This window comes from Cryptomeria japonica, chromosome 4 (assembly GCF_030272615.1).
Source record: "Cryptomeria japonica chromosome 4, Sugi_1.0, whole genome shotgun sequence".
Classification (NCBI taxonomy): Eukaryota; Viridiplantae; Streptophyta; class Pinopsida; order Cupressales; family Cupressaceae; genus Cryptomeria; species Cryptomeria japonica.
The window spans coordinates 693,873,038-693,885,389 of NC_081408.1; the positions used below are offsets into that span (position 1 = coordinate 693,873,038).

General features: G+C 35.5%; 1 protein-coding gene across 7 annotated transcripts in view; it reads left to right on the plus strand.

Moving 5' to 3' along the window:
• Positions 1-12,352, plus strand: part of LOC131041672 (uncharacterized) — a 91,004-nt gene that overhangs the window by 46,093 nt on the left and 32,559 nt on the right. For all 7 annotated transcript variants that reach the window (XR_009372373.1, XM_057974868.2, XM_059220076.1 and 4 more), the window contains exons 9-13: positions 9,601-10,314; positions 10,500-10,574; positions 10,882-10,952; positions 11,297-11,354; positions 12,042-12,318. Coding sequence is in view for 6 of the 7 variants with exons in the window: in XM_057974868.2 (XP_057830851.2) it covers positions 9,601-10,314; positions 10,500-10,574; positions 10,882-10,952; positions 11,297-11,354; positions 12,042-12,318 (1,195 nt within the window). In the remaining variant the exon portion in view is untranslated. The remainder of the gene's footprint in view (positions 1-9,600; positions 10,315-10,499; positions 10,575-10,881; positions 10,953-11,296; positions 11,355-12,041; positions 12,319-12,352) is intronic.

Genomic DNA, 12,352 nt, shown 5'->3' on the forward strand with positions numbered 1-12,352 from the left:
ATCCAATTAAGTGAAACACTGAATGTGAGCATAAATTTCACAAATAAATCTCTGATTGTCATATCATTAATGATCATGGAAATAAATGTAATAAAAATTTCCCACATTTTTCTTTAATAATTTTTTCTTCAAAATACACTTTTTCATTTTTTTTTAATTAACAGTTGACATGGGCAATGTTAGGACATCCTTGCACGTTCCTAGTTGATGGGGGAAGTGTCTTGATGTCCCTAGCCCCAGCCCAGCCCATGCCACCTCCAAATATGAAACATCTAGGGGACACCAAAACATCCTAAAATGTCCCTGGAATACAAGGAAAAATTCAATATAAAAAGGGAATTTGGATTCTTCCCTCTCTCGTTCTGTCCCTGAAGCGTTTGGGATGTTTGGATGTAAAGTGTAACACTGATTTCTACTCTTTGAACTAGGTATCTCCTTCACCAACTTGACCACATCTTTTCTAAATTCATTGACCATTGGTGGCTTATTGCTGTCATTTCAGATGGCTGATCTCAAAGGGTGTAACTTGACCTCCCTTTTAAAACTTGAGGCTCAATTTAATGTTTCTCCATGTGTGGTGGGATCGCCATCTTTGTAAACTTAGTCCTAAGCCTTTGAGAGTCCATTTGTGGGCTTTGTCTTTTTTCTCTGAACAGTACATCAGAAAACTTTGACTCTCTTATTGTCTTTATTCACATAGTTCATCAACTAGTTTACTGTCATCTCTTGGAAGTTTGAATTCATTCTCAAATGATTGCCATTATTTATTCTGGATTAAAAAATATCAGGAGTTATCAACCTAGTAATGTTTCATTTTCCAATAGAATTCCATGGCCCAAAAGCACATTTTCCACTTCCTATGGGGCTTAGGGAAATAAAACAAGGAAAAGACTATATAATATTTAAGTATGTTGTGAGTGCCTTGTTTATGGGGCTGAGTATTATGTAATCAAGTTTATAATTTTAAAGTGGTGTAAGGCAAAAAGGTTTGTGTGCAGGTTTATTTGATGGGAAAGGAAAAAATTTGAAAGTTTTGAAAGTTACTTATGTAATCAAAGCCTGGGATTGACAGTGATATGTTGGTTTATCCATTGATTTTACTCGAATAGATTGTACACGCTGTTCATCTATCATTAGAGATCGGAGGATGGAAACCCCTTGATTTCCATGGCTTGTTAGGGGACAGAAACCCTTGAACTAGTTGTGGGCAATTCTGTACAGGGATTTTAATTGAGTTTCAGTAAATTGCTGTTTGGGCAGCTCCTACATTGCCTATTTGTCTAAGTTATTAGATGGCTCTCTTAGTGTCTAGGGTTTTTAATTTTGAGGTGGCTCTTGTAGCACCATTGGCTATAGATTAATCTCATTTCTTGATAATAATATTACTGCTGTTGTTCTCAAAAGTCTGTAAACTGGAATGATTGTAATTGCAATTGCCATTGTAATGAGAGGAGTATTCAGTTATTGTGAGTTATTGTGTTGACTATTAATTTTGCAATGTTTATAATTCATTTCTATATATTCTGTTAAGTATATTACTTATTGCTGTAGGTTTGTGTGCAGATTTATTTTGGGGGAGAAGGAAAAAATTTGAAAGTTACATATTTAATGAAAGATTAGGATTGAGAGTGGTGTGCTGGTTTATCCGTTAATTTTACTTGAATAGATTAGACAGCTTGTTTGTCCATCACTGGAGATTGGAGGAGTGAAACCCCTTGATTCACATAGCTGGTTAGTGGATGAAAACCCCTAAACAAGTTGCGGGCAATGCCACACAAGGATTTTTATTGAGCTCAACTGACTTGCTGTTCAGGCAGCTCCTACTGTGCCTGTTGTTTGAGTTTTAGGGGGCTCTCTTAGCACCTAGGGTCTTTAATTTAGAGGTGGCTCTTGTAGCACCATTGGCTGTAGATCGTCATATTTGCTGATAGTAATATTGCTACCATTGCTTCCAAAATCTTGGTAAACTGAATTGACCATAAGAGCAATTTTCATTGTAAGAAGAGGAGTAATCAGCTGTTGGAAGTTTCTGTGTTGACTGTTCATTTTGCAAGAGTTTATAATTAATTTCGGCATATTCTGTTAAGTATATGACCTGTTACAGTAGATCTGATTGGAATTGAGATTCAATCATTGGTGTTCTGTGGAGTTAAATCAATAGAAAATACAATATCCCTAATTTGGGATATTACAACGTAAAGTTGCAAGTTGTTATTCAATACATTTGTCATTTATATAAATTTCCAAATAATTTCAACTCTTACAGATTGTGGGAAGTTTCTCCTGGTGAAACCCTTCAGCTGCCTAAGTGTAAAGTTGTGCTCCCCTTCAATGGTAAACTTTACGTGTTCCTAGCAGCTGCTTACTGTAATCTATGAGAAAAACTCTAGATCTAAAATTAGAAATCTGCACCGCTGTTTCCATTCTTGTATTCTAAATTGGAATCTGTTGTTACAAATAGCAAAACTCTAGTCCTGAAATTTGCTCTTAGCTACCGTTTTAAACGTAGTTGTAGCTAGATATGCTGCTGCAAACCCTCGTCGTGCCTCAAGTTTGAAAATAAAAAAATTGTAATTCTAAGAATTATTGATTTCTTTTGACACCTCAAATCTATATTGGAAACTAAAATTAAATATCTTGTATTGTAAATATTGAAAATGAGACTGAAAATTGCATAAACATTCTCTGAAACTGCTAAAAATTATTTCTTTGACTGAATAAAAAGAACATAATTATAATCTAATTGAAAAATACCTAAACAATAGATGACATAAAAATGACTTTCTTGGATGTGTATAGTTGCCGCTTCAAGTGGATTCCAGGACATTGTGGACGTTACCTTGGTCCAATACATGCTTAACATTTGTGCCCAAAGATTTTCTTTTGTTTAAATTTAAACACATGCTCTTGTCGAATATTTATGGTCAACTTATATCTAATTTCCTGCACTAGATTTTTTTTTATTGTTTTCATGTGGGAATCTGAAATTCAAGTAAAGCCACAAGAGTACATCTCACAGACAAGCATAGCAAATTTTAGAAAAGATTTTCTAGTGTACCTGTGCAACTGGTCCCACTGTAGCCTAAAAAATGGTTCTAAATGAATCTGGCAGGATACACTTGTGAAATATCCTAATGGGCTGGCTACATTGAGTGAACTGCACAACATTAAATATCATAATACTTGCAAAAGGTTCATACCAAACCTCTTTCTCCCAGATCGTTGTTTTGTGCAATATGAGATCTTCTAAATCTGCTATATCTCCGTTATTCACGGTCTTTAATAGCTTTCCCAATTCCAAATCCATGGAACACATCTTCTAAGTGGTATGAATGGCTACTTAGTGAGAGAAATTCCTATAAAGTGCCAACTCATTCCTTCTTCATGTTGGAAGCTGTTCTAAATCTCTAACAATAGAGGCATCTTTTTGCTGTGTCTTTGCTGGAGTCTTTTTGGGAATGTCTACGTTTTGTTAGTTCTTTTTCAAATCCTCCTATAAATTCAAAAAAGAATCAAAATACTTTCCTAGTACTACACGTGCTTACAAACTATCAACAAACTTATCAGCAAGACTAAAAATATATCTTGTTCCTTAGGTATGATGTTTAATCCTCAATAATGAGGAGAACACAGGTGATTCACATGAACTTGTTAAACATGCAACACAAGCATCACTCTGCATTGATACACATCATCTAATAAATACAAATCGTACTTTTATTGATATCAGTTTTATAACTAGGTGTTCATAGGGAATCACCTAGTGGAGTTTGATGTCCTTAGAATGAATTCTTTAGTGACTTCTCTATCACTGATGAATTATAAAGAACATTTAGACTTGTGTTGATGTGTTTTTTATGCACTATGCAACACATAATAAAATACCAAAGGCACTATATCCTCTCTTGATCAAAGTCTTCCTGGATGCTGAGTTATATGGTCAACCAAGATGATTCCAAGGTTTCTATATTCAGGCCTTGATGTGTAGATATCTCAATTAGTTGATGTGATTTGCTGTTAATCCAAGGGGACTTACGTTGAGTACTTGAATGTTTCGATGTTGCTGGATCGTGGAAATTAACTTGATTAAAAAAAGACAATAGGATAGGGTTTAAGAAGTCTAAGTTAATCATAAGAATGTAGGAACGATGGATAATCTTTGTTGAAACTCAACTAACTTCTCCTAATCTAACTTCTATTCTAATTGCTATCTATGAACCATTAACTACTACTCCACTGTTATTCTACTCTTGTTATCTTCTGTTAACCCTTACAAATGAGAAAACTGAGCCTTATATAGATAACTCTTTACAATGAATGGCTCAGATTGATTCACAATCAATGGTCGAGATTACAAGATGAAAACCCTAATTAGGGTTTGTTACAACAAACTCTGCAATGGCCAATGAAATAATTATATTGAATTGGACTCATGTCCATCTTGATTTCTAACCAATGAGAATTGAGGTTAGGTACATAAATAGTATTTGACTTGCTGATGTGGAAGTAACTTGATTGGCTTAAATGTGAATAGGATGCCACATCAGCCTCTTCTCAAACCATCTACATTCCTTGATCACGTTCACTCTTCTTTACCCTAACTTGGAAATTTTCCTCCTTGTGATGCATTCACAATCTCAACCTTTGAATCGTGAAGTATTTCCTTCCTTAACCTTCTTTGATCTTGAAATTCCTTGCCTTGGATTTGGAGCACGTTGTTGCCTTGAAAAGTAGATTTTGATCTTTTGGAATCCATGTGCCATGTATCCTCTTCATGCATCTTTGAGGTATCTTCTATCATGTTGATGACCTTGATGTTGAAATGTGAAGCATGTTCTTCCCTTGGAACGTTGAGCTAGACCTCAATGCACGGATCTCCTTTGATTCATGCTCAAATGTGTTGATGTCATGATACTCTCTATCTCTACACTTTCAGGCCTTCAGTCTTCTTCTATGATGCCAATTCGCCTTCTCCAAGTTGCCTTGATTCGTGGTGCTATCTTCCCCTGGCATGTTCCTGTATGAAGGACAATTTAAAACTTAGTTTCAAAAGTATTCCTAAGTTCTGATTTCTTCTTGTGAATACAAATGCTTTCAGATTTACAAAATAAAAACTTAGAATTATTTATGTTAAATTCTGGAAGATAGCATGATAGTTCATTCAATTTGCATTACAAAACCTGATTTTTGTGACTCTAAAAAGTCTGATTATTACTCAGAAATCTGAGATATATCCTTCTCTCTTAACTTCTGGGATGATTGATTAAGTTCTACCATTTGATCTTTGAGTCAAGGATGAATAAAGTTTAGTCACCACCCAGAAATCAGAATTCAATTGATTTAGCCATTTAGGCTTTGGTCATGGACCAGCCCTTTGATTCTTCTCCCACATGACTTGATGTTTGAAAATCTTCATCTGTATCTTCTGAAGGCAATTTTGTGACACTTTACTTGATTAGCTTTCTGATTTTCAGTTCTTAAGATGAATTCACTGAGTCTTCCTTTGATGCAGATTTAAAGCAACTCCGTTTGATTGAGGTTGGCAAACTCCCTTCCTTAAGCAAGGTTGACAAAACGTCTTGAAGTGAATTTGAAATAAACTGCTGCTGTGCGAATTTGGAGGAGCAGAAATAATTTGATTTGAATTTGTTTCAATTGCAAAAGGTTTCCTTTCTTCTCATATACAAGCTCCAAGTTGAAGGTCGCACCCTTCCATCTTCTTAGGGAGGCCGACTTCACTAAAAAAAAAACATTTTATTTGCCTATTAAATTTGCATTACTCACTTTGGTCTTTCCTCCAGCCGACTTCACCTTGGAATTTTTTTTTTTTTATTGCAATCAAATTCGTCTCACCTTTATCTAGCCGACCCTTCTTAGCACAAAAATTTGATAATTAACTTAACCTCTCCTCATCCTTCCTAAGTTGGCATTGTCCCTTAAATCGCCTTCCTTCTAGCACTTAGCTGACTTTTATTTGGCTAAACATCTTTCTTTGCTTGTCAAATTTGCCTTCCTTGATCCCTTTCACCTTCCAGCGAACTTCATCTTAGGCATTCATAAATTTTATCTTCTTGAAATTTGCCTCTATTGCTTATGAAACCAAGTTCCCCATGTGTGTTTCTTCCTTGATTTAGAAGGGGGTTTAGATTTTAATTCCAATGCCTCTCTCACATTCCTTAAAGCATGGGGGTGGAATTCTACCTTCTATGTTTTAGAAGTTAACCTTTTACCTTCTTAGCCCTTCTCATCAACCTAGGTTGATTCACACCCTTTCATCTTCTTAAGAAGGTCGACTTTTTATTAACTTAAGTCGGTGTGCATCTCTTTTCTTATCAACTTCAGTTGATCCGCATCCTTTGCTTTGCTTTGGAAGGTTGAATTTGACTAAGGCGATTTTTTGCTTCCTATCAACCTAGGTTGATCCGCATCTCCTTTCTTATCATTGAGGGTTGATATTTTAGCTAAGCAAATTTCACTTTCCTATCAACCTAAGTTGATCTGCAAACACTCACTTAGAATCTTCCTATCAACCTAAGTTGATCCGCAGGCACTCACTTAGAAACTTCCTATCAACCTAAGTTGATCCGCATGCCCTGCATAATGTTGGAAGTTGAAATTTTCTTTTGTCTAGATGGTTGATTGATCCTTAATATTTTTTTTTCGCTCTCTAAAGTTGATTAACTTCTTTGTTTGAGGAAGTTAGTGCGCACCTCCTTCCTTGTTTATGGAGGTTGATTGATCACTTAGACTTAAAATCATTTGGAACCCCTTCCTTGTTTGTGGAGCTTGGTTCGCACCCCCTTCCATGTTTGTGGAGGTAAATTGTCCAAGTTCATTGTATTAGAATTTTGCTCTCTCCTAAAGATGAAAATTGAAATGCACAAGAGAGGGACTTCATTGTATGAGGAAAATTTTATTTCCTTCAAAATCATTATTTTCCCAAAATCAAAGCCTAGAAGGGAATTTTCTACTTCGTTCACCTTGACTCCTTCTTGACAACCTTGGCAATTCTTGCAACATATTGACGTTATTGACAACTTACAGCCTCAAGCAATTTTGCATTGAGACCTTAACCTGACATCTCTTACTCACTAGCAAAGGTTAATGACTAAAGAAACTATTACCAAGCTAAGAAAACTAAGACACCTAATCTGAGCAAAAAGTGGGGGTCCCCATTTGAAATGGGGCGATGTGTGAAAACGTCACAACAACTTGGTGGTCCATAAATGATGGCAGATGATAAACATTTGCCAATGCCTACAATAAACTGATTGTATAAATGTTTGTTACTGTAGAGTTGAAGAGCACATAGTTCATTCTTTTCCCTCCATGTTGTGTATACATTGTAGTGTCCATCAACCATAGACATAACTAGGCTGCATTCTAATAATTTCTGAGTTTGAACACCCATTTTAGATTTGCCAATTCAGAGGCAGGACCCCTTGTGCTGTAAACATCTCATCCCCCCCCACCTTACTGTGTGTGCTAGTATGGCATTTTGACCACCTCTGCCAATGGCCAGTGAAACCCTAAGTGCCTCGTTACTGAGTTTTTCAATTGCCCATTTGCCCTCAACTCACCTATTTAAAGAAGTTTTCCCTTTTTGGAAACTCTATGGCAATCTGTCCTCTTATTCCTCAAGTGGTCACTCTTCCTTGCCCCTTTTGCATCCTTCTTCCTCCAAACACTTACTATTCTCAGAAAACTCTATTGAAGTTCTGTACACAAGCTCCATTGCTGCATATCATACCACATCCTTGGGCATCCTCTCCATCAACCATCCATCATACACGCTTTTCCTTTCTGGAAAACACCTAGAACACTCTCAATCGCTATTGCACACTTCATCATAACCATCATCTCATAGCATTTCATAGGGTTACGCACCCATCAAACTACTCAATCTACTTACGCTGAAACATGCAAATTGTCTAAGGCAATTTTCTACCATGCTCTAGGCACTGAGTTTTCCCTTTCTTGCTCTAGTCAAATATATGCCATTTCTGCAACAACCTCTATAAAGTTCAGGACAAGATGAACAAGTATGAAAGATTCCAAATCCAGTCTGATTTAGGCCATTATAATCAGAGGAGGGTCACTAGTGTGCATGCTAGACACTAGCACGCAAAAGGGCAACCAGTGTGCTTATCAGACACTAGTGTCCAGAAAGCATAAGTAGTGCACCTGTCAGACACTAGTGCTCAGAAAGGGTCACTATCATGCCTGTTGGACACAAGTATACTTGGAGGGTCGCTACCCTATGACAAAGTTCCATAAATCCATGCATGTGCCTAGAATTTCTTGCAGTTGATTTTCCTAGCACTTTTTAGTCTTCTGCAACTGCTTCATCAGCACCGAACACTCAATCAAACATTCTTTTTCCTAACCCTATTGTATTTCCTGTCCAATTTCATGTTCAATCTCAACTCGTGTTAAATGTGCATTAATTAATTCCAAAATTGCTACTTTATTCTGACTTGCCCTGAAAAATCAGTTTAGCAAGTAGATTAATGTACTTAGTAATTAAAATAAACACCCTAATCACACTCAACCTTCTGATTCTATGTTAGATGTGTTTATTTTAATCCACAGTTACATATTCATTTATACACGACTGTGCTCATAATAAAAAAATTAAATGCTTGCTGTTTGCTTGTGATTTCACTGTAAGATGTTTCAATTTTGTGATTTGCTAAATCGATGTTTCAGTAGTCTTGGCTTTTCACTATGATAGGTGCTGGATAAATTTTGTTATTCAGAATTATGTATCCAAACTTGTGTAAGACTTCACTTGAGTAAGGAAAATTGATTGGTATAGAATTAGACATTGTATAACTACACAGAAACAGGAGACTCATTCAGGTCTGAGAACTTAATCATCCGAAGACTTATCTAACCTACAAAAATGTTTTGAAAAACAATCTCCACTCAAAGATTGATCAATCAGATTTATTTCTTGCAGAATGTTTTGCCTCTTCAGCCATTAATTCATCCTTTAAGAGATTTTATGAGGCAGTGCAGTGCAACTTGATCTAGATTCATCAACACGATACTGATTTGCATGCCACTTATCTGTCTGCTAGATTTAGATGTAAGATGCAGGAAAAAATTAATGATTTTGAATAGTTATAGGCTTACTATTCTTATCTATATACTGTACTTACAAGACCTTGTGATATCCAATGAACTGGTTTTGCTAGCAATTAGATTGGATGTTTTTGTTGCTAACAAAAAAGTCTATAACTGTTTTCACAATTTTATAGTTTAATCAATGTAACATTAAGTCTATTATGCCGTGTCTGTGCAACTTCAATTCAATCTCAATTTAAAGTTGTTTAAATGATTTCATTTGTAATTTCTATGATTAGTAGAAGCAACATCTCTGTCCTAGCAGTCTTGACTTTGTTTATCTGCAATCAACTTTCTTTGATCCACGGTCTTCACTCCAATTTATTTTCAGAGTTTATTCTTGAATTCTAAGAATTAGAGATAGTGTGTTGACTCTTTTGGAAGGCTTCCATTGTTGCTGCATACTACTATTTTTTCAGAACTTCCTTTTCAACTGGCAGCATTATGAAGTTTATTTTTCTCTAATGGCAGGTTATGTTTGCTAGTGATGAAACACGAGGATGCCCAAGTAGAAACGTTTCAAGCCACAGGAAATCCTTATCAAGTGCAAATGTTGAAGATAGCAATTTAAGTTTTTTAAACAATCAAGAGGATATGCAGGCTACAAGATCATCCCCTGGAATAGATGGCATATGGCTTGAAAAGATGACACCATTATCACAAAGGCTTCTTTCTGCTCTAATGGTTGTGGATGAAAATGACCAAGTTACAAGTATCGACAATGACAATGGGCATAAGATTTTTGATAATGTGAGTGAAGTGTCACCCCATAAAAATCATGTTGAGAAATGCAGTGAGGATAAGACTTTCAGTAGAGTGGAACCAGAGATTGCAGGACAACTACAAATGCATAATAATGAAAGACTAAACGTTTCCCATGATTCCACTTCTTTAAATGGATATATAAATTATTTATCTGAAGTTTATGTCCACAGTGACAAAAATGGAGTAGAATATGATATTTTAGAAGGTTCAGACATTGATATTTCCAAAGCAGACTCAGGAAATTTGAAGGAGAGGCACATGATAAGATCGCAGAGGAATCAATTTGGTTTACAATCTGGCTGCCAAACTAATTGTGTAGCTTCTGGCATTGCTTCACATGAGATTGAGTATCAACAAATGTCTCTGGATGAGAAGATTCTTTTGGAACTTCACAGCATCGGGCTCTTTCTAGATTCTGTGGTACTCATACCTACCAGTTCTTTGTGCCTTTCAATCTTTTACAATACTTATATCAGGCTCAAACTTCAGTAAAAATGGCCATGCTTCTAATGCACAGAAGCATGGTAAGATATGAGCTTTTCAATTTATCTTTTAAAATACAAATATTTTCCTTCAATTTGTTCATTGCTTTTTTTCCACTGCAGCCTGATCTAGAATCCGAAGATGATGACAGTATAGAAGAGGAACTTAATAAACTTAGAAAAGAACTTCGAGAAAAGGTGCATCTCTTTTGGATCCTATATAGCCTTTTGTTATCCTCTTTCCTCTTCTTTGTGTTGGTAGGTGCCTTATGTTATCTTACCTGCAATTAGGAGAGCAACAGTAAATAATTTAATACAATTATCTGATTGCTAAAATATATTTCCTACAGGTTATTATTGACAGTTGAACAAACTAGTTTATTCATCCATCAACTATTTTGCTGAGCACTTATTATTATGAGAAAGTCAGCTTTTAATTGTAGTTTGCTTGTTGAAATTGTTGAAGTTTGAGTATACTAATCATGCACTCAGATCCATTCCATAGGTTTGCAAAACGGAAGCTCAAATAATTCATCTAGAAAAGGCTGTTTCTGAGAGCTGGAAGGTGGAAGAAAGGTAATTACATCTGGTTAAGGAAACAATGAAATGCATGATTTGGTAAACCATTAAGTTTCAATTAGCTATAAAAAATAATAAATATGGTTTGAAATTGTTTTCTCAAGTCTCCGATATGTTTCTGGTTATTTGCAAAAGTATTGTTTTGCCAATGCAGCATCATGTATGTGTGTTTCCAATCTTAGAACGTAAAAGTCTATCTTGTTATGGGGAAGTAGAGGGAAGTAACATTTCTGATCATACTTTTTATCGTGTTATTGTAAAAGGTGAACTCGTAAATGCATTGTGCTCAATAGTTTTTTCTTCTCTTTTTTAAGATTGCCAGTTTTGGTGATGATTTTCAGGGAATGTGAACGCCTTGCTTTGAACAAGCTCGTATTGAGAGCATCCAAACGATATCTAGTGAGCATATATTCCTTAGCTTATACCCATTTGAAATCATTATTGTTCTTTTACCAATGAATTTGAGATCTCTTCTATTTTATATTTTATCCTTGCCTGTATCTTTATTCAGACTATATGCTCTCAATTCATGTATTCCATGTTATTCATATTTTACTCTCAATGGAGATTTATAGCTATATATCTACATTGATGTGATCATTCTTTCATTTTTGTTATTTGTTTGGAGAAACATCTTATGCTTATGTTCTCAAAGAAGTAGTTTGTTAAAATGGTTATGCTTTCTATAATAATGCTTTTTTTTTGTCTTTTGTGAGGAGAAGTTTGTCTAAATCTGTATTAAGGTAAGCTAAAACCGATTCATTGTATGTGAGACTCCTGTTCATTTAATTTTTACTTAATTATCTCTGACTTTTTTCCTTATTTTAGAACTGTATTCTGATTTGACATTATAAGCAATTATGTAAAATTGCTTACAGGAATCATGTATAATTTGACGTCCTTGTTTGGAAGTCCACATTGAAATTTTCTTGAGTCTATATTTTATTCAATGACCTGGGAACTATGCAACTGGTTTGCAGTTAGAACAATTTTTGATGCATTTTGAAAATTTTGGTAATGGAAGCATGCTGGATAAAGACCTTCCATTGAAAGGGCATCAACTGATAGGATTTTATGGTAATTTAGGGACCAAGAGGCAGAGGCTTTCATAGGAGGAGTGCAGCAAAGAAGGTAGAACAGCAGGCTAACTTGGATTTTGTTAAGCGGACATTACATAGGTGTAAGAAGTTTGATAAAACAGGCAAAAGCTGCTTTAATGAAACTTCCCTGAAGGAGAAATTCTTCCCAATAGCTTCTAAAGAGACAACCACAAAATCTTTAGAAAATGCAGTTGAGGGTAAAATGTTCCATGCAATCCAAAATGGTGGAGATACTGAAAGCCCTTCTGTTATGAAGCCATCAGGTACACCATTTGAATTCATTTCCAATTTCATAGC